At 38.6% G+C, this 19,950-nt stretch overlaps 1 protein-coding gene across 1 annotated transcript in view; it reads right to left on the bottom strand.

Annotated features, from left to right (window-relative positions):
• Positions 1-326: 326 nt before the first annotated feature.
• The window catches only part of Spred1 (sprouty related EVH1 domain containing 1), an 83,745-nt gene continuing 64,121 nt past the window's right edge, over positions 327-19,950 (bottom strand). The window contains exons 5-7 of the mRNA XM_004660766.2: positions 16,121-16,279; positions 8,227-8,328; positions 327-6,011 (exon numbers count right to left, since the gene is read on the bottom strand). Of these exons, the coding sequence (XP_004660823.1) occupies positions 5,364-6,011; positions 8,227-8,328; positions 16,121-16,279 (909 nt within the window). The 3' untranslated portion in view covers positions 327-5,363. The remainder of the gene's footprint in view (positions 6,012-8,226; positions 8,329-16,120; positions 16,280-19,950) is intronic.

Genomic DNA, 19,950 nt, shown 5'->3' with positions numbered 1-19,950 from the left:
ACAAGGGCCCGGACTGGAATTGAAAGGAGGGAGGATCCCAGCGTGAAGTAACTACTGGAACTGCCCGTGACAATGTAGTTACTCCATAAAGTCCATCTGAGCTCAGCATGGAAGGGCAGAAGCGTGTCAGGACAGGCGTGGGTGCCAGCCACACGGAATGTGTGGTCCAGACCAACGTGGTCTCTGGCAGGATCTCAGGAACACTTAGCACCTCAGTCTAAATCTCTTTAGGAAAATTCGGGTCAATACAGTGTACGTCATCTGAGCATTAAAGGGGACCAACCATAAAATCCATTTCATAAAAATAGACAAAACACCATCTCAACTATGATTTTAAGACTTTTATTATGAACATACTTTTCTGAGCCATCATGTCAAGGATCTAAAACTGGAGGTCTCAAGCAATTAACTTTAAAGGAATTGCCTCCAGCTAGCATCCTGTTAGTACTCACTCACTCGTTTCTTTCAGGGAGCACTGTGTGAGACACCATACTGATGGCATAGCAGGAACTCAACTTCCCTGATGGAAGAACTGCTCTGCTTCTTGTGCATATTAACTTGGTGCTGAGTATTTATTATAGCTCATTCTTGATTGCTCAAACGAATACAGCTCTAACAGAGTATAAGCTTAAAAAAGTTGTTCTGGTGTTGAGAAACACTATCACTTTTGATTAGACAACTGCTCCAACAATTGTTTCTGCTCATAGTACAAGTGCAAGCAGCTAGCGTGTGCACACGCGCACATGCACACATGTATGTATACACAGTAGTAACCTGGGTTGAACACGTGCCACATGTCTTTAAGGTGGTAAATCCAGGCAGCTGCAGTATGTTTCCAAACAATAAACATATTAAATAACAAGACTAACACAAATCTGGAAACGGTCAAGGGTAAGTCCACTCATAAAATACATGTGAACATACCACTAAAGCATGAAGCTTTCAACGACGCAGACAGAAAGCTTTGTGTCATGCCTTCTCCTTGAGCGGTGACCTCTTACATGACTTGATATGCTCTGCAGGAGTAAGAACACGTCCTTTTAAATTTCATGATAGGTTTAATCAGGTAATTCCAAGGGAGGGGAAATCATGAAAACAAATCCTTCTATCATCTGTTATGTCCAATTACATGGGTTCAATATAACAAAAACAGCTACAAACTTCTATCTGCATATTTACATTATGTTCTCAGAACTCTCAAGCCAGTCAACCATCTGAGGAGACACATTATGACATGAGTTAAACAGGCTCTCACTGCTCATTAGAAAGAACACAGTCAAGCTTTTAATGGAAATAATATACAAGTGAGGCACTTTTGAGGTCAAGAAAACAAAGCACATGATACTGCTCACTGGAAAGATTCACAAAATTTTATGTGTATCTTTAATACAAAGGCTTTTGACTAGATTATTCTTAAAATTTTCAAAATTAACAACTTATGCAATTTTAGAAGCTTTCAGGAACAATGGTGAACATTAGCCAGGATACCAAAGTGCAGGACACTTGATAAAAGTACCTGGCTGCTAGGCAAACATACCTTAAAGCCCTTTGCAAATTTTCTTCTCACACACACTTTTGGTTTACATAAAATCACACCTGGCTTTTCCTTAAATTTTTTTTTTCAAGTTTAACTTGCCCACAAGACACCCCAGAACAATAAAGCAAGTATCTAGTACTTTTCCTTATACTTAGAAATATTATGAAGGCCCAATAAAAATAGAGAACAATATCTAGTCAACAGTCTGCTTTTACCAGTTAACTAAAGTTCTCAATGTTCTTTTTTAGAAAAATGTTACTCTTGTTTAATGCACCATTGGACTACAATGAAAACTACTCTTAAACACTTTATTTCTGAGTTATACACTCCCAAGTGTGATCCAGAAACCTAAACTGTGACAAAGAAACATCCTTAGGTCTACTTTGCCTATGAGAGGAAAGCACATATCCTGCAGCTTGGAAACGTCTGTGGATCTCAGGAATAATCTGTGTGCCACACCCGCAAGGAGCGAGAGGAGGGAAAGGAAAAGGCTGACCCAAGGGAGCAGATGGCGCTGCACATAAACTGAAAGTGCAATTGTATTATTTCAAAAGCTCATTTTAGGCACTGCTGAAGAACCAATGAAAAATAGGTAGTTTCAAGTTTTCTCCTTTAAATTTTAACCCCTGCCCCATTTTCATCTCAGAAACATATATAAACTCTCTAAAGTTGTCATGATAAAATACAATTTTGTTTATTTTTTAAAATTTCTCCCTGACTGGCAATGGGAAGAAAAATAAGAACACCATTTTGGCAATGGCTTTTGTGAGTGAAAGGAACTGGTTTTTATTAATGCCTTTAGTATATGCAGAATTTGACAGTTCCAAGTATCACTTAGTATTTTAAAACAGGATAAGAAAAAAGTGCTTAAAATCTCTGAGTAACCAAAAGAATGTATTAGAGAATAGAATTATCGCACATTTCCTTTAAGACTTTTCTCACTCCTGGTGTCCTCAGTGGGAGGTGGCCACCACTGAATAGCCCTTTACCAGTGGGAGTGATGAGCTAGCTGGACCCATTCTCCACCTCACGTCCAGTCTACAAATTATCCAGTAGGTGGCGCTGAAGCTCCACATGATGTTTCTTCAGAGATGATTCCCTTTGGGCCAGAACAAACATGCTCATCTTTGTTGTCATGCCATTTAGATGGTTTAATTTGCAACATGGGCTTTAACAGTTTCATTGAGCCATGTTCTTACACGAGAAAAGGTTTTAGAGGAAATGACAAATGGCAGTGCCAAATGTGTGAATAACAAGAAAACACTTCTGAATGTGCCTACACGTGCTTGAGAGTCAGAGACCTTCAACTACCCACTTGTCTGCACATAGGAAGTTTTATTTATTCAAGAAAAATTTCCACAGAGGGATTCAGGTAACAGTACACTATCAGTTTTCTGACTGACCTGCAAGTTGTGTCTGTCTGTTAAACATGAAGACCCAAGGTGAAATAAAAACCATTTCATCACCATAGTTTTAATGAAGAAACTTGTTTAAAATTGTAAAGAAAAAAAAAATAGGGATGGGATGGCAAAACCTTAGCAGCACAGTGGTTAAACTGAAAATATTAATGCACAGACATTACAGTATTAAAGCATATATGTTGCATATAAAATACAGTACAGGACCAGGAGTCGCACTATCCTGATTAGTGCTTGACAGAAGAAATGATTAATTGTGTTCTTCCCAGAAGGATATATACAGTTCATTTCCACAGCATTTTCCTACAGAGCCAGCAAGTTATTCTCTTCAGTTATTCACACCTTGCTCAAACCTGAATTATAAACTGGAAAACAAGTATTTCCATTTCAGCCATAAAAAGGGATTTTGAAAGTTAACAGTCTATTCTAGGAAACCAAGTTTAGCAGAAAACTTCAGGGTGAAGATCATCTGGTGTAGCAGCGTTCAAATATAAACAGTGAAAATAAGACTTAAGAAAGACTGCTGCTATAGTGTCCTGTTTATATAAACAGTAACAGTAAGACTCGAGACTGCTGCTACAGTGTCCTGCTCTGGATTTACTTCATCCAATTGATTTTTAGTACAAAACTAGAAATAGCCTCTTCTTCATAACATCTATAGTTATCAATATATTTTTCTTCTTTTCAATGTGAAATAATACTTCAAGATGATCTATATACACAATGTTGTCAGTTCAAGCTGTCATATAAATATAAATGCTTTCTTAAAAAAAGTATTTTACAGACAGATAGTGTTATATACATTGTTCAGTTTGACCTGGGGCAAAATAAGAAAGCTAACAAGTGTGATATGTAATATGAATAATACATACATGACATTTAAAAACCTGCATAGAAAAATGAGCTTCAAATGGTAGTGTGGTTTTAACTTCTATCATCTCTGAAACTTTAAGCCATTAGAAAAAGGCACACTTCTCACCTTTATCTTCAAAGGGAATATTCTTAAAGAATCCCTTATGTGGTCAGTTTTAACATTTCTAAAAATAAAAAAATTTAAAAAGATAATTTGACCCCAAGGTACTTTTTAACCAGTTTGTTGGAACATGTATTATGTAGCCTATTACTTTGTAAATTAAATATCCAATAATACAAATTGCTCTGCAAAAGAAATTCATATGTACAAGATTTTCCATTCACAATGGTAGATTAAATACTTTCTTGGGATAGTTCTGCATACCTTTTAAACAAAAATAATTTGCCTGTTTAAATAAAAATAAACTAACTTAGACAAGTTATCATTGTTACATGAGTAAAAAGTACTGAGGATTAAGCTGAAAAAATTAGTGAAATAGCTGAACATTTTCTGGCTTAGCAGAATGAGACGTCAAGATCGAGAAAACTGCTTCACACTGACTATCCAGTTCCACTTTTCGCCTTGTAAAACATTCTTAAATGCAAGAAAAACTTTTGAAGGAGGAAACTCTGAAAAAAACAACTTGCTGGTTGAATACCACATTAAAAAAAAAACCACAACAAAACAAAAAAGATCTCTTTGTTTCTACATTTACTCAGTCTCTTTATATAAAAATAAGTGTTAAGTTCCAATCAGAACATTAGACATTACATCTGTGCTTTAAAAAAAAAGTTGGTCACGCAAGGCTATTAGAATAGTTTAAAAGATTTTAGATTACCAGAATGTACAGATATAACTCAATATAAACTGTAGCCAGAGAAATGAGGATGAAATATCAAATCATTCATATGGAATACAAATGTATTATCTAGATGAGTTAAATATTCAGACTATATGGAATGTGATGGTAGATATTTGTATATCTACCTCAGAACTAGGAAGGGCAAGAAAAGTTTAATATGTAATAATTCGTACCTTACATTTAGTTAAATATAAACATTTGTTATTTATACATAAAATTGCTTTCAAAAAAACAACTAATAAATGATTTAGTTGCACTTGTTTTACTTCTTTTAATCCTCGTGTTAACCTTTCTTATATTGAAATCATCCCTTAGTGCACATTTTAGTTCATGTCCTACTAAATTCAAACCTTTAAAAGTCCCATTACCTAATACATAAATATAAAAATGCCAAAAATTAATCCCTTTTAGTTGAATCTTATTTTATGCTGACCTTTTAATAGTCAATAACCAGAAATGATTTTCTTCTGCCGATATTCTACAACCTGTCAGGCAGCATGCCGTGCTCACGGGAACAAGTTAGGCATGGCTAGCACTTATAAGATGACAGGAACTGACGAGTTCTGCTTCCTGCGTGTGTGGCCCCGGTGATACCAGGCAAGATTCCATATAGCTTGCCAAAAGCTTCCACAAATCCAAGTTAGCTAATTCCTGGAAAGGAAGATTTTCAGCTCATGTTGGCACTGGATTCTCTCACCCAGCAGCTTTGTGTTTGCCACCACAGCACCCACATGCCTCACCACAGCGATGGCACATTCTCAAAGGGACGTAGCAGCACATACATGGGACTATGAAAGACAAAGCTACCAGAGCTAACCATCTCAAGCAGAACTTGTCATCACTAGTGTCACATGAACAAGGGTCAGAAAAATCTCCCTCTGAGTCCGACATACAGTGATACAGCATGCTCTCTGCACAGAGCATGCAACTAACTTGATATATGCATCTTTTAATGGGGTCTGGAGCATCCTGACATTTTCCCCTGCCATTTTCTTCATGATTAAACCTTTCCTGGCAGTATACGCAGCGAGAGCGTTCACCATCCTCTTTTCTTCGCTTGGACTTAAATTTTAATGAGGGAGGCTGTGTCTTAAATACCACAGAGTCTTTGAGTGAACTTAACTTAGTCTCATCCCCACAAGAGTAGAGATAGTCTGATTTTTTACTGTCTGGTTTAGAAAAAGGAATATTAGAGTCAGTTTCATCTCTCTCCAGGTCATTTTTCCACATGTCAGGATGTCTGTAGTCTGCATACCGACGTATTAAGATATCTCGAGGGTTTATTCGGACAATCTCATCTTCATCTTGAAAACTGACATGTCTGGTTGACTTCAAGGGGACCTGAAAGTATAAAAAGATGAAAACCTTGGTTAAGGAATGACTGTTAATTTTGTGTGTTGATGTGGTAGAGGCACCCTGTGTGTATGCCATGCGGTCAAGGGTGTCATCTGGTAACTGAAGGCAGTAAGGAGACAGGGCTGCTGTCCGCCACAGGAGATGGCGACCTGCCCGCAGGCTCGCTTTGGACTCGGGCTCCAGCTTTTTACTACATCTCCAGCCTAGTGGCCTACCTTTTAGAATCTGCACTCTTTTCTCCATGCAGCACTTGTGACTGCATAAGCCCTGTGCATGCTAAGCAAATACCCTACCACTAAGCTAATCTTGGCCATCTTAGACTCACTAAATTACCCACTGTGGCCTTGAACATGTGAGTCTCCTGACTAAGCCTCCGGCACAGCAAAGATTAGAGGATTTTTTTTGGATTTTATTTCCACTATCACATGAGTCAGTTGCTTACACAAGAGGGGCTCTAGCTACACATCACTGGATGTCTCTCTGGAGAATGTTCACAAACACAAATTCAGTGTCAAGAAGTGACACTGTAACAAGTACCTCAACTATATGGAAATGGCTGTGGAACTGGATGAGTAGTAAAGTGTGGCTTCATTTCTTCATGCTGCCTACAGTAAGATGACAGAAGCAAGGTAATGGCAAAAGGAATGCAAAGTAAAAGAAACTAGAACTCAAAGATTTAGAAAATTATTGGTGTAAAAGCAGCAGTGTGGCTGGATGATCACATGATCAAGCAAAGTTGACAGAATGAAATGACAAGTTTGCTCGACTTCAAGGATTCTATTGAATGTGCTGAATGTTCTGTGGGTGCAAACACGTGCTACCCTTCAAGGAAAGAGAAGCAGGATCTCAGAGGAACAGGGCACCCTGTCTCAGCATATCACGCTCCACTCCAAGGCCTCAGTGGCAGTGTGACACAATGCTGAAGAGTCATTTGAAGGATTGCCATTCCAGGGGGCCTGAGGTGTAAGCCAAAGAGAAGTAGTCTCCAGTCCTAAAACTGAACAAAACCTTCCTCACTTGGGCCATGCCACCTTTCTTTGCTTCCGTTTCTCACCTCTGGAATGGGAATGCCCATTCCCTCTATGCCTTTCCTGAGTACACTGTAGAAGCAGTTATCTGTATGGTTTCACAGCTGGGCATTTTGTTTCAAGAAGAATTATACCCCAGTGTTGCCTACATTCTGCCCACTTAGAAGAGACTACAGATCTGGAGTAGATGTTGGCATGAGTTAAGGCTTCAGGGCTCATGGATGAAAGTGCATGTACTTTGTACGTGAGAAGGGCATGAACTTAGGTGCACAGGGTAGAATACTGTGGGTTGAACTGCATTCTAGATTCACAGATTGAAGATCTAACTAACATTCAGATCTTCAAAATAGGACAGTATTTGGAGGCAAACTTTTTGAAGAGGTAGCTACATGCTTTAACAAACCTCAGCAGTGTTCTTTTAAGAGGAAATCTGAACATACTGAGCTATACTAAAACTGTATGTGGCACAGATCACATGAGGACACGGGTAAGGGTGGCTATCAATAAGCTGAAAGGAAACCAAATATAACCCTGGACATGGGATGTCGAGCCCTAGGACAATGAGCAAATATATTTCTACTGTTTTAGCCACTCAGCCATGTATTTTGTCATGGCAGCCCTAGCAAACCAATACAAGGACATGTATGTTTACCAGCTTGTCTTTACTCAAAGTCTGAGGAATGACATCTCATGCCCAAACCCCTACTTTCTAACCCTTATGGATTGAATGGCTCTTGAAGGCTAATGTGTCTTTTTACCCTTTCCGTAAGTGTAAAAGTAGGGATTCTTTAGTCAACTCCCTATTTCCTAGCCCTAATTCCTGGACTTAGGAATTTTACAAGTAAGCTCCTAACTCGGGTTGAGGCACTTTCTTACTTCCCATATATTTGAATTTGGAGTTAAATACCAGGTTTGAATTAAAGACACAGTGACAGACAGAGCCTATTAAACTAACAGTATACAGTATCTATTTGTGTTACCTAGTACTATGTACAGATCCATGGGAGTATGGATGAAATTAAGCAAAAGGGTTTCCATGTACAGAGGTAACAAGTAGGTACTAAAAATTTTCCAATTACACAACAATATGGAAAACCAGAGGAGCTGGGAAATGACACCTAGCTACTGATTTGTTAACCTATCACATCAGAAGATAAACTGACATTACTTACCCTATTTTGGGACTTTAGGCTTCCACATTCCTTGGATATCTGCCGCTGTACATATTCCATACTTCGGCTCTGAATGTCTAGGCCTGGCTGACTGAATGTTAGCTATAAATCAAATAATTTCTATGTTAAAGGACAAGAAGAATTTCTTCTAAAGAAGCTATATACATATACAGTGTACATTCAAACCTGTATAACCTAGTGGCTGCAAATATTTTCCAAAATATTTTTTTAATTTTAATTTTTATTTATTTTTTTGAGAGAGGGAAAGAGGCAGAGAGGGGGGGAGAAGGGAGGGAGGAAGAGAATGGGCACGCCAAGGCTTCCAGCCACTGCAAACAAACTCCAGACGCATGCACCCCTTGCGCATTTGGCTTATGTTCTGGGTTCTAGGGAATCAAACACAGGTCCTTTAGCTTTGCAGGGAAGCACCTTAGCCACTAAGCCACCTCTCTAGCCCACATGTGTCTCTTTGTGCATCTGGCTTTACATGGGTATTGGGAAACTGAACCTGGGCTGACAGGTTTGGCCAGCAAGTGTCTTTAACCACTGAGCAATCTCTCCAGCCTTGTCCTTATTCATTATGTGAGGCAAGCACAACAGACTGGCCCCCTAAATGTTTTTTTGTGAAAGCACAATCATTCTCTCTCCCCCTTAATTTTGGGAAGAAACATGTAGGTTTTAAAATTATATATTCAGCCGGGCGTGGTGGCGCACGTCTTTAATCCCAGCACTTGGGAGGCAGAGGTAGGAGGATCACCATGAGTTCGAGGCCACCCTGAGACTACATAGTTAATTCCAGGTCAGCCTGGACCAGGGTGAGACCCTACCTCGAAAAACCAAAAAAAATAAAAATAAAAAAAATAAAATAAAATTATATATTCAAACTTTCATTTACAAATTAATATGAAGCAAAAAACAATAGAAAATAGGCATGAATGCCTGTGATCTGCTGAATGAAGGCCAGTCTGAGCTACATAGTAACTTCCAGGCTAGCTTGGGTTACAGCATGAAACTCTATCTTAAAAAAAAAGAAAAAGAAAAAAACAGGGGCTGTGAAGATGGCTCACAAGAGAGCTTGCTGCTCACGCATGAAGGCCTGATTTCAATCTCCAGCACTCACGTAAGCAGCTAGGCATAACTACAAATGTGACCCTAGTCCTGTGTGTATGTGTGGGGGGAAGAAGAGAATTCTGAGGTTCACTAGCACACAGTCTGACCAAAGTAGCACCTTTGGGTTCAGTGAGACTTTGTCTCAAGAAAATAAAGCAGAAGCATGATGTGAGGACACCTAAGATCTCCTCTGGCCTGTACACGCACACACACTTGTGTGTGTACTCTACATACACACAGCATGTCCCACCATCCCACACCACACCACACCATACACCAACATAGAAATGAAATAAATATCAACAGATATATGTAAACACACCATATGGTAGATCAGAAAGAAAACTTCCCATGTAAGGACAATGCCTCAGCCAAAATAAGGAATAAAATACTGGAATGTCTCTATAGTGGGTGCCAGGAGCTGAGAACAAGCGAGTGAGAGCCATGACACCCGGCTATGCGTTGATATAGACATTGTGGACCTGAACAGAGGTGATGGCTGTACAGTCTTGTGAATACTAAAACCCACTAACTAACATACTTTAAAAAGCTCATCCTATAGATGAATTGTTCCTAAAAAATATCTTAAGGCATTTTATAACCTGATAGATTTTAGCTTTATGAACTGGAAAGAGCATCTCAGTGCTAACTTTCAGTTTTTCATAGAACTTCATAATGAAAAAAGGGGGTTAATATACAAAAAAGTACAGAATATAGTAACAGATTTCCACATCTATTATCTAGCGTCAATAATTAGCAGTATTGTGGTAATCTTTTCTTCTTCATTACTTTTTTGAAATATTCTGATTCTGTGAAATAGAAATATAACTGGAAAATAATACATGTACATGGTAAAAATACCAAACAATCAAATTTGCCTACAGTAAAACCTTCCTACCATGTTAGCCCATCAGTCCCCATCGCAGAAGTTGATCATCATAAAAACATTTTCTGTGTGCACACAGACACAGAGCACATGTGTATCCTAAAAAGTTTTTTTTTAATTATTTATTTATTTATTTGAGAACAACAGACACAGAGAGAAAGACAGATAGAGGGAGAGAGAGAGAATGGGCACTCCAGGGCTTCCAGCCACTGCAAACGAACTCCAGACGCATGTGCCCCCTTGTGCATTTGGCTAACGTGGGACCTGGGGAACCGAGCCTCGAACCGGGGTCCTTAGGCTTCACAGGCAAGCGCTTAACTGCTAAGCCATCTCTCCAGCCCTGTATCCTGAAAGTTTTAAATGCAAATGTGACCTCTGTACTACCCTGTGCTGCATACACACTGTTTCAACATCATGGGTACCTTTTTATATGAAGCATGCATGAGGTCTGCAGGTAGAACGTGTGCAATTCAGCAACAGAAAAAGAAACCACTATGGACTCAATACTCTGGGCAAAGCTTTATAAGGAAATTGGGCTTAAGGGAAACATAAAATGAGTTAAGTATTCAAAGTTCTAAAACAGAATCAATTAGTGTAAGAACATCACAGAAAATGAAGTAAGAGGGAAGCCTTTGATTCTGACACAACACAGCAAGCACAAGTTCAATGTTATGTGTTCTGAAGGGCTGGAAATATGGCTAGTAAAGCACTCACATGTGCAAGACCCTTAGTGTTCCTCCAGCAGCACAGGACAACACAACCCCACATCTTCTTCTAAGAATATATATTCCTGTCCTTTTCACTGTCTGCCTCAATTTCACCATCTCAGAAAATCCATACATACCACTAAAACACATACATGCTTTAAAGTATATGAATATTAGTTCTCTCACACAATCTTTAACTTAAAAAAACAACTGGGCAATGTTGTTTTATCTTCATGCAACAAGGAAGCTTCATCACAATGAAATACTTTTTAAAGCACTGAGAATTAGGTGTTGTGGTGGTTTGACTCAGTGTCCCCCATAAACTTAGGTGTTCTGAATGCTAGGTCCCCAGCTGATGGAGATTTGGGAATTAATGCCTCCTGGAGGCAGTGTATTGTTGGGGGTGGACTTATGGGCATTAGAGCCAGTTTCCCCTTCCAGTGTTTGGCATACTCTCTTGTTGCTATGGTCCACCTTGTGGTGGCCAGGTGATGATGTCCACCCTCTGCTCATGTTATAGTTTTCCCTGCCATCATGGAGCTTCCCCTTAAGCCTGTAAGCTAAAATAACACCCCCCAACCCCCCGCCGCAACAAGCTGCTCTTGGTTGGGTGACTTCTACCAGCAATGCGAACCTGACTGCAACAGCAAAGTGGTACTGAGGAGTGGGATTGCTGCTAGACACATGGACTGTGTAGCTTCGGCCTTTCGGAGCTGATTTTAAAGAAGAATGTGGGAGGATTTGAAACCCTGGCCTAAGAGATGCCTTGTGGTGTTGTGAGTACAGCTTGATGGACTATTCTGGTCAGAGTTGAAAGACCTGAATGTAGTAAGAACTATGGACTGTGAGGTTTGGCTGATGAGGGTGAGAAAGAGCTTTGCTTGGACTGGGCTAGAGGCAGTTTGTGTGAAAAGCTTGCTGTTATGACTGTGTACTGAGAAGTTGTACAGGGTTGCTTTGTGTAGAAATGAACTGGTGTGAGCAGAGGCATATGGCACGGAAAGAAAAATCTTTGGGTGAACTGCTGCCCATTCAGCTGCAATTGAGAGATTACAACCTTTGAGATTGGGCTAGCTGACCTGCACTGGGGCAACGGGAAGAAGGTAGACTCTTTTGAAGGGACCTGAGTGCTCAAGGAGTGTCTGTTCTTCAAAGTCTGTTTATTCACCCCTGAATTAACAAACTGGCACCCTACCTGGTATTATGGAGTATAAGAAATGCAGGCAACAGAGGGTCATTGGGTTTGCAACAGTCTTGTGTTTTGGAAATGGCCAAGGGCAGTGTGAAGGAGGTTTGCAGGATGCCTGCAAGGAGACCCCATGGGACCATGAGGATAAATTGTGGATTGATTGTAACAGAGACCCAGTGCAGATGCCAGGACCACAAGATGGCTGCCAAGGAAAGCTGCCAGCCCCCAATGAAGTTTTCCAAGACTGTGAGTAGCCTAGCTGGGGGGGGGGGGAGCCCAGTCTTGGAATACCAGAGACTTATTGCTGGTTAGAATTATCAGACTTGGAGATTTGTCACTGACTAGAGTTGTTGGACTTAAAGCTACAGAGTTTAATGTTTGCCCTGGTTGTTTTAAATTTTGTATTGGCTGAATATTTCTCTGCTGTGCCCAATGCCATCTTTTGCAGTGTAAATGTTATTCTGTGCCATTATGTGGTTTTTGAGGATTTTTCAGTATTATGTCTCAGTTAAAAGATCTTGGACTATGGGGATGTTTGAAAATCATTAGGATTGATTAAAAACTATAGGGTCTTTTACAGTTAGACTGAATGCATTGTATTTACATCACGTATGGCTATCAGTTTATGGGGGTCAGGGGCAGAATGTGGTGGTTTGATTCAGTTGTCTCCCATAAATGTGGGTGTTCCGAATGCTATGTCCCAGCTGATGGAGATTTGGGAATTAACGCCTCCTGGAGGGAGTGTATTGTTGGGGGCGGGCTTATGGGTGTTGTAACCAGTCTCTCGAAGCCAGTGTTTGGCACACTCTCCTGATCTATTGTCCACCTTATAGTGGCCAAGGGGTGACGTCCAACCTCTGCTCAAGCCATCATTTTTCCTGCCATCATGGAGCTTCCCCCTCGAGCCTGTAGACCAAAATAAATCTCCTTTTTCCCCATAAGCTGCTCTTGGTTAGGTGATTTCTACCAGCAATGCGAACCTGACTGCAAAAGGTGCCAATGCAATCATTTTAAGAAGTGATCAGCAGAAAAGGCTACCATTGAAGCTTTTTCAAAGTTGATGAAAAATTAAAAGGATGCTGCTTATAATGGAAATAAAACTGTGCAAAGACATAACTCAAATGAAAGATTATAGTATCTTTCCAAGAAAAGAATACATTTTTGTAAGAAAAGTGAAGAACTACATAGCACTGACAATTATAAAAACCATAGCAATAACCAACTCTGAAAAACAATGAAGATGTTTTATCTGTATTATCAAATATTCAACCAAGATTTAATTCCTTATGTAAAAATAAACAAGCACATCAATATCATTAGTGTACAAATTTACTTTTGTATGTAATAAAAATTGTAAAATTTTACTTAAGGCAAAGAACTGTTCTAAAATAAGTTTCTTGGGCTGGAGAGATGCCTTAACTGTTACTTGCACTTACTATGTGAGAATGTGGGCCTGAGACGGAGTTTCCAGAACCCACATTATCTGGGTGTTGCCATGCACACCTGTAACCCCAGTCCCATAGGGGATCAGAAACCTGGGAATTGGAGCTTGCTCAGGGATTAGTAAGAGACTCCTGCTAAAAACAGAATGCAGAGAAGAGCAATGAAGTGGGATACCCAAAGTTCTGCTCAGGCCACCACAGTGAGGGGCACCAGAGACAAGATGAGGTGGCACAAGTGCACAGACATGCACCTCTCACCATACACATACATAAGCAAAAGTGAATTTATGAGCTATTATCAACTGCATATCTAGTTATAATCCTACTTACCCAGGGTCATGTAAACATTCTTCAAATAAAAGTAGTAAGTGATAGAAGTTTAATAAACCCTGATCCAAACTGTTGCAGAGGCTATATAAGCATAAAGTTTCATTATTTTTGCCTAAGCATGACTCTTCTGAGTAATAGCAAACACACTTCTGTTGTTATTAAACAGACCCTGAGCTTTCACGAAGACTCTTAATGATTTTTTAAAAATTGTTTTAGATTTGGTCAAATTAAGATTTTCAAGAACTTCATATTTAATCTGTAATAAAAGGTTACAACTTGACAACTTGGAGGGGATATAATGGAGAGTGAAGTTTCAAAGACGAAAGTGGGGGAAGGAGGGAATTACCATGGGATATTGTTTACAATCATGAAAGTTGTCAATAAAATAAGTAAATAAATAAATGAAAGATTACAACTTGGGGCTGGAGAGACAGCTCAGTGCTTGCATGTCAGCCTGAGTTTTGATTTCCCAGTACCCACATGAAGATGGACAAAGTGCACACGTACTATATAGGTCCCTTGTCTACAGCAATGAAAAGTAGCCAGGACAGCCAGAAGCTGGCAATGATCTAACCAGATAGACTGGATACACACAACCACACAGTGGCAGAAACAGATATCCTGTCTCAACCAAGGAAGAAGATAAACACCTCAAGGCTGTCCTCAGACTGACCTACACACACACACACACACCCCCATACACATCCACCCAAGCAGACAAACACTCATACAAAGTGATTTATTCTAAAAAGTCAGGCACACAGCTTCACAAGATGGCACATATGACCAGAGTTCATTTGCAATGGCTACAGATCCTGCTGTGCCCATTACTTTATATTACACACACACACACACACACACACACACACACACACACACCTCAAATATGTAAACAAATAAAAAGAATATAAAACATTGTAAGTACAATGATTGTGATGGGGAGGAAATATGATGGAGAATGGAATTTCAAAGGGGAAAGTGTGTGGGGGGGGCAGAATTACCATGGGATTTTTTTTATAATCATGGAAAATGCTAATAAAAATTTTAAAAAATAAAAATAAAACCAAAAAAAAAAGAATATAAAACAAAAAAAAAATAAATAAAATAAAAAATCAGGCACATAGAGTTAGGCTTGTAGCCTGAACTATTGGAGAGTTGGGGAGACTGAGGCAGAAGATCACTTCAATCCAGGATTTTGAGATTAGACTGAACAACAAATCCAGACCCTGGCTCAAAAACAACAAAGAAAAAAGGGAGATTAAAAAAAAGTTTGTCATGGATTTGTGATGGTGTGATAGACGGTACCCCAACTTCAGTGTTGGTCAATGGTCAAGTGTTCATCTTATAAATACCATCCATCAAAAATAAGAGATATTAGGGTTGGAGAGGGTTTACCAGTTAAGATGCTTGCCTGTGAAGCCGAAGAACTCGTGTTCAAATCTCTAGCTCCCACATAAAGCAGAGGCATGGCAATGCAGGCATGCAATGCTGCGCATGTGCACAATGGGGAGCACATGTCTGGAGTTTGTCTGCAGTGGCTGAGGGCCCTGGTGCACACTCTCTCAAATAAATACTAACAAAAATATTTTTTTTAAACTTAAAACACATTTTGTCTTTTGATTCTGTAGGCAGATAGTGGTATGTTTTAAGTTGCATGTGAGTACTTATAAAGTTTTGAATGATTCCATACCAATGACAAAAAGATTTGTTTTTGGTATGCTGTCATATCTGTAACACCAGAGCCTAAAATAGGATGTATAACTAATGCGAATGAAGATGTGCTCATTGACTTAGGAATACACTCTCAGTAGCTTCTGAGATAAGCTTTGAGAAGCAATCTTAAGACAATTATCAAAATACATTAGCCACAGGTGTTTTCTGAGAATTTTTTTCAATAGTACCTGTGCTCGTAAGATGCTTTTGAAGAGGAAAGCTAGAAAACTTGCTTTCCAAGAGGCTTTTACCTTCTAGAACATGAAAATTGCACTCAACATTATTTCTCTGTTTTACCTTTATTATAAAAACTTAAAAGTTTTCATCTGTAATCCTCTATAGACTTTATGACACACCATGCACATGATTCACTGACAATCATTCCCTTGGTTGCTTTTTTTTTTTTAAGCTTCATCTTTCTGCTAGTTTATCTGGTAAAGGGAGAGGATCTTAGTGTCCTTCTCTAACACATCTTTACATATATGCTCTACATGCTGCTAAGTAGTCATTTTCTCACTTGGTTGACTTGGCTTTGCAAGTAGACCCTCCTAGCATTCAGATCTTCAAAGGGAGATGGTCTTATGTGTGAGCTTCTATAAGGATCACTGGTAACAACCGTCTCTTGCTGGAAAAGGCGATCTTTCACTAGAGAACTCGAAGTGTCTTCTTCAGGTACCTTAAGGAAACAACAGTCAACTTATTAGTTAAAAACCCAACAAAGTAAGATATGCTTACTAGAGTATTTAGTCAGTTACTATATGCCACCTAAACTCAAGTGTACATGATTAGGAAGCCATGTTAAAATAGTATGTGTGTATGTATGTGTATGTATATATATATTAATCAGAGAGAAGGCTGGTGAGATGGCTCAGCAGGTAAGTAAGGCATTTGCTTTCAAAGCCTAATGACTCAGGTTCAATTCCTCAGTATCAGTGTAAAGCCAGATGCACAAAGTGGTACATACATCTGGAGTTCATCTGCAGTGGCTATAGAGGCCCTGGCATGCCTATATTCTCTCTCTCTCTCTCTCTCTCTCTCTGCAAGTAACTGATTAAATAAATAACTGAATATTTTTAAACTCAGAAAGAAATGCAAAGTTACTATATAAAAAGAGATTTAATCATAACAAATCCTTTACTTATACCAACAGTGATGTAAATACACCGGAAATAAAGAAATTAGAAGTAAAATACAAATCAATAAATTTATTTGCAAGTTAAAATAAAAAGCTCTGGTTCTTGTTCTGGAACCAAGTAGCCTCTGTCACTTGATTTCTCTGGCATGTACTTTTCAAGTTACAAAATAATTATATAAGATCCAGTGAAACAATGCAAGTGATAACTCTCTGAAAGCTACTATTACATCAGGAAATAAGCAATTAAACTTTAAGAAAATATATCTGAGACTGTCACTTAAAGTTAACTATGCCAAAACCAGTTATTGTGATTTCTTCCTAATTTCCCCAAGTAGTCACAAAATGTTGTGACAATTAATGCTAAATTACTAAAAGGAAGTTAGCTGAACACTGTTATGCAGAAAACATCCTTTCAAAATATGTAATCAAAATTGGAAAGTGATAAAAAAAAAGAAATGTATGACACAGAGATTTGACTTAAGAAAGAAATCCAGGGCTGGAGAGACAGCTTAGTAGTTAAAGTACTTCCCAAAAAACCTACGGACTCAGGTTTTATTCCTTAGTACCCATGTAAGCCAGATGCACACAGTGGCGCATGTGTCTGAAGTTCATTTGCACTGGCTAGAGACCCTGGTGCATATGCCTATTCTTTCTCTTCATCTTCCTCTTTCTCTCTCTCTCTTAAATAAATATTGTAAAAACGGAAGAAAAAAAAATCTATATTTGAATAAATATAATGGTTACATAGCTTTGTATATACTGAAAATACAGATTATTTTATTTATATTATGTAATTAAAAAGCATATCTCACTTTAAAACTCAATATATATTTAGTAAGAAAGCTATAGTGTTATTTATTATTAAACTAATAATGTGGAATATGTAATACTTGATTTTAAAATGTTTGCCAAAATACCTGGTATCTTAACCTAAATTAGAAGTAGTTAATTTCACAGTGTGAATTTGTAAGTATACACTTAGATTGTCTTAGGTAGTAATTAAAACATCATTCACATGTTAGACATGGCAAGGAAAACCACTGCTGCAAATGCAGAGCATACAATCTATCACAAAGTATACAGTACAATTAATGAAATGTATGAACCAAATCCCAAACTAGAAACAAAAGCACTATAAAGGGGCAGTCTCAGTCTTTCTAAATCTTCTCTGTAACAATCATTTCAAAAAGGCAAATAGATAGAGCTTTTAAAACATTCATTTTATTTTAGCCACTTAAAAGATATTTCTGACTACATATTATTTTACTGTACATAACCTTCTAACAAGCTTTTTTATTTGAAATTTTGAATAATTTCAAACACCAAAACTAAATTATTTTCCTTAAACATCAGAGTATATCATTTCTTTTTTTCGAGGTAGGGTCTCATTCATTCTAGCTCAGGCTGACCTGGAATTCATTCTGTAGTCTCAGGGTGGCTTCGAACTCACAGCTATTCTCCTACCTCTGCCCCCCGAGTGCAGGGATTAATGACATGCACCACCACGCCCGGCTCGAGTTTATCTTAAAGCATAAACTGTATATGGTGATGCATGCCTACAAACCCAACCCTTGGGAGGTGGAGGCAGATGCATCTTGAGTTTGAGGTCACTCTGGGCTAAATAAAAAGACTACATCACAAAGAAACACACACACACACACACACACACACACTTTGACCCCTTTCTTGAACCTAGACACCGCCCCCCCAAAAAGTATGAAAGCTGGGCATTATAGTGCATGCCTTTAATTCCAGCACTCAAGAGGCAGAGGTAGTAGGATATCCATGAGTTCAAGGCCACCTTGAGACTACACAGTGAATTATAGGTCAGTCTGGACTACACTGAAACCCTACCTTGAAAACAACAGCAACAACAAAAATGTATGATCATTTGAAATTTGGTTTAAGGAGAATATTCTCATCGCAGTTTGCATGGCACACACCCCACATCAGCACACACATATGCATATGAAAAAAACCTCCAAAACTGTCAGGAAGGCTAATTTTAAATCCACTGAGATGGAGGTTAAAAACCAAAGTCTTACTTGGGAGGCAGAGGTAGGGGGATCACCACGAATTCAACACCACCCTGAGACTACATAGTGAATTCCAGGTCAGCCTGGGGTAGAGTGAAACCCTACCTCGAAAAAACAAAACAACAACAAAAAACAACAACATCAACAAAAAAAGTCTTGTGGGCTTGTAACTTAGGCAAGAATTATACATATGCATTATACACTATAATACTATATACTATAACTACATACAATACATATGTAATACTATATATTATAAACTCAATGACAGAACGAATGTACACACCCACCAACCATACAACTCATAACATTGTGTTTCTCCATGTTAATAGTTTCCATCAATATTGCTTAGATCTCTAACAGGTAAGCTTGAACTCATTTTTTTCCATTTCCTTAGTTTTTAAGACTTTTAAGAGCACACAAACATTAGCCCCAAACATACTTTTCTATAGATATTCAAGCTTCAATGCTTCCAAAAAGACTTTCTGAGTATTTCCATTATATCAGCAATAGACAACACACCTTTTTAATTTGGATATGACTGAGTAAAACACGATTAACTTTAAAGGAACTTCTGTAACTTTTACTAGATTATCATTTATGATAATTACTAGTACTATGGAAGCATGGTTTTAATGAAGTTTCAAGGCTGAGACTGTGGCTCTGTGCTAGAGTGCTTGCCGAGTATGCACAAGGCCCTGGGTTGAGCCTCCGCTACACTGACAGAATGGATAACAGAAGAAGGTGGGAAGTTAAAAAAAAAAAACCAACAAAACAAAGAACTTCCATAAGGGTAGAAAGTTTAATACACAACAATTACATATGCATTCCCACAGTTTCTAGGTTTTCAAAAATCACCTATAACAAGTACGTACATCCACATTTAATGCTGTTAGTACCGTATATTGGCACAGGCTATCTATAAAGAAACCCAGGCCAACATGAAATGCACAGTGGAAATCTGTTTTATACTTCGGTGTTGGTAAAATTATCCTCCTATGGTTATTAAGAAATGGTTTCATTTTTTTCCTCTTTTCCCCAGACTACAATAGCAATTTTGTGTGTAGAGGCAAAAGGATTCAGTGTAGCGCAATGCAGTAATTTTACCTGGAGCTCCCGATCAGAACTTAAGAGGAGGGTAACAGCTGCAGAGAAAATAAAAACATACTATTCTTT

This window comes from Jaculus jaculus, chromosome 8 (genome assembly GCF_020740685.1).
Source record: "Jaculus jaculus isolate mJacJac1 chromosome 8, mJacJac1.mat.Y.cur, whole genome shotgun sequence".
Taxonomy (NCBI): domain Eukaryota; kingdom Metazoa; phylum Chordata; class Mammalia; order Rodentia; family Dipodidae; genus Jaculus; species Jaculus jaculus.
The sequence above is the reverse complement of the archived record's forward strand: the minus strand, read 5'-3'. Positions and strand labels throughout refer to the sequence as shown.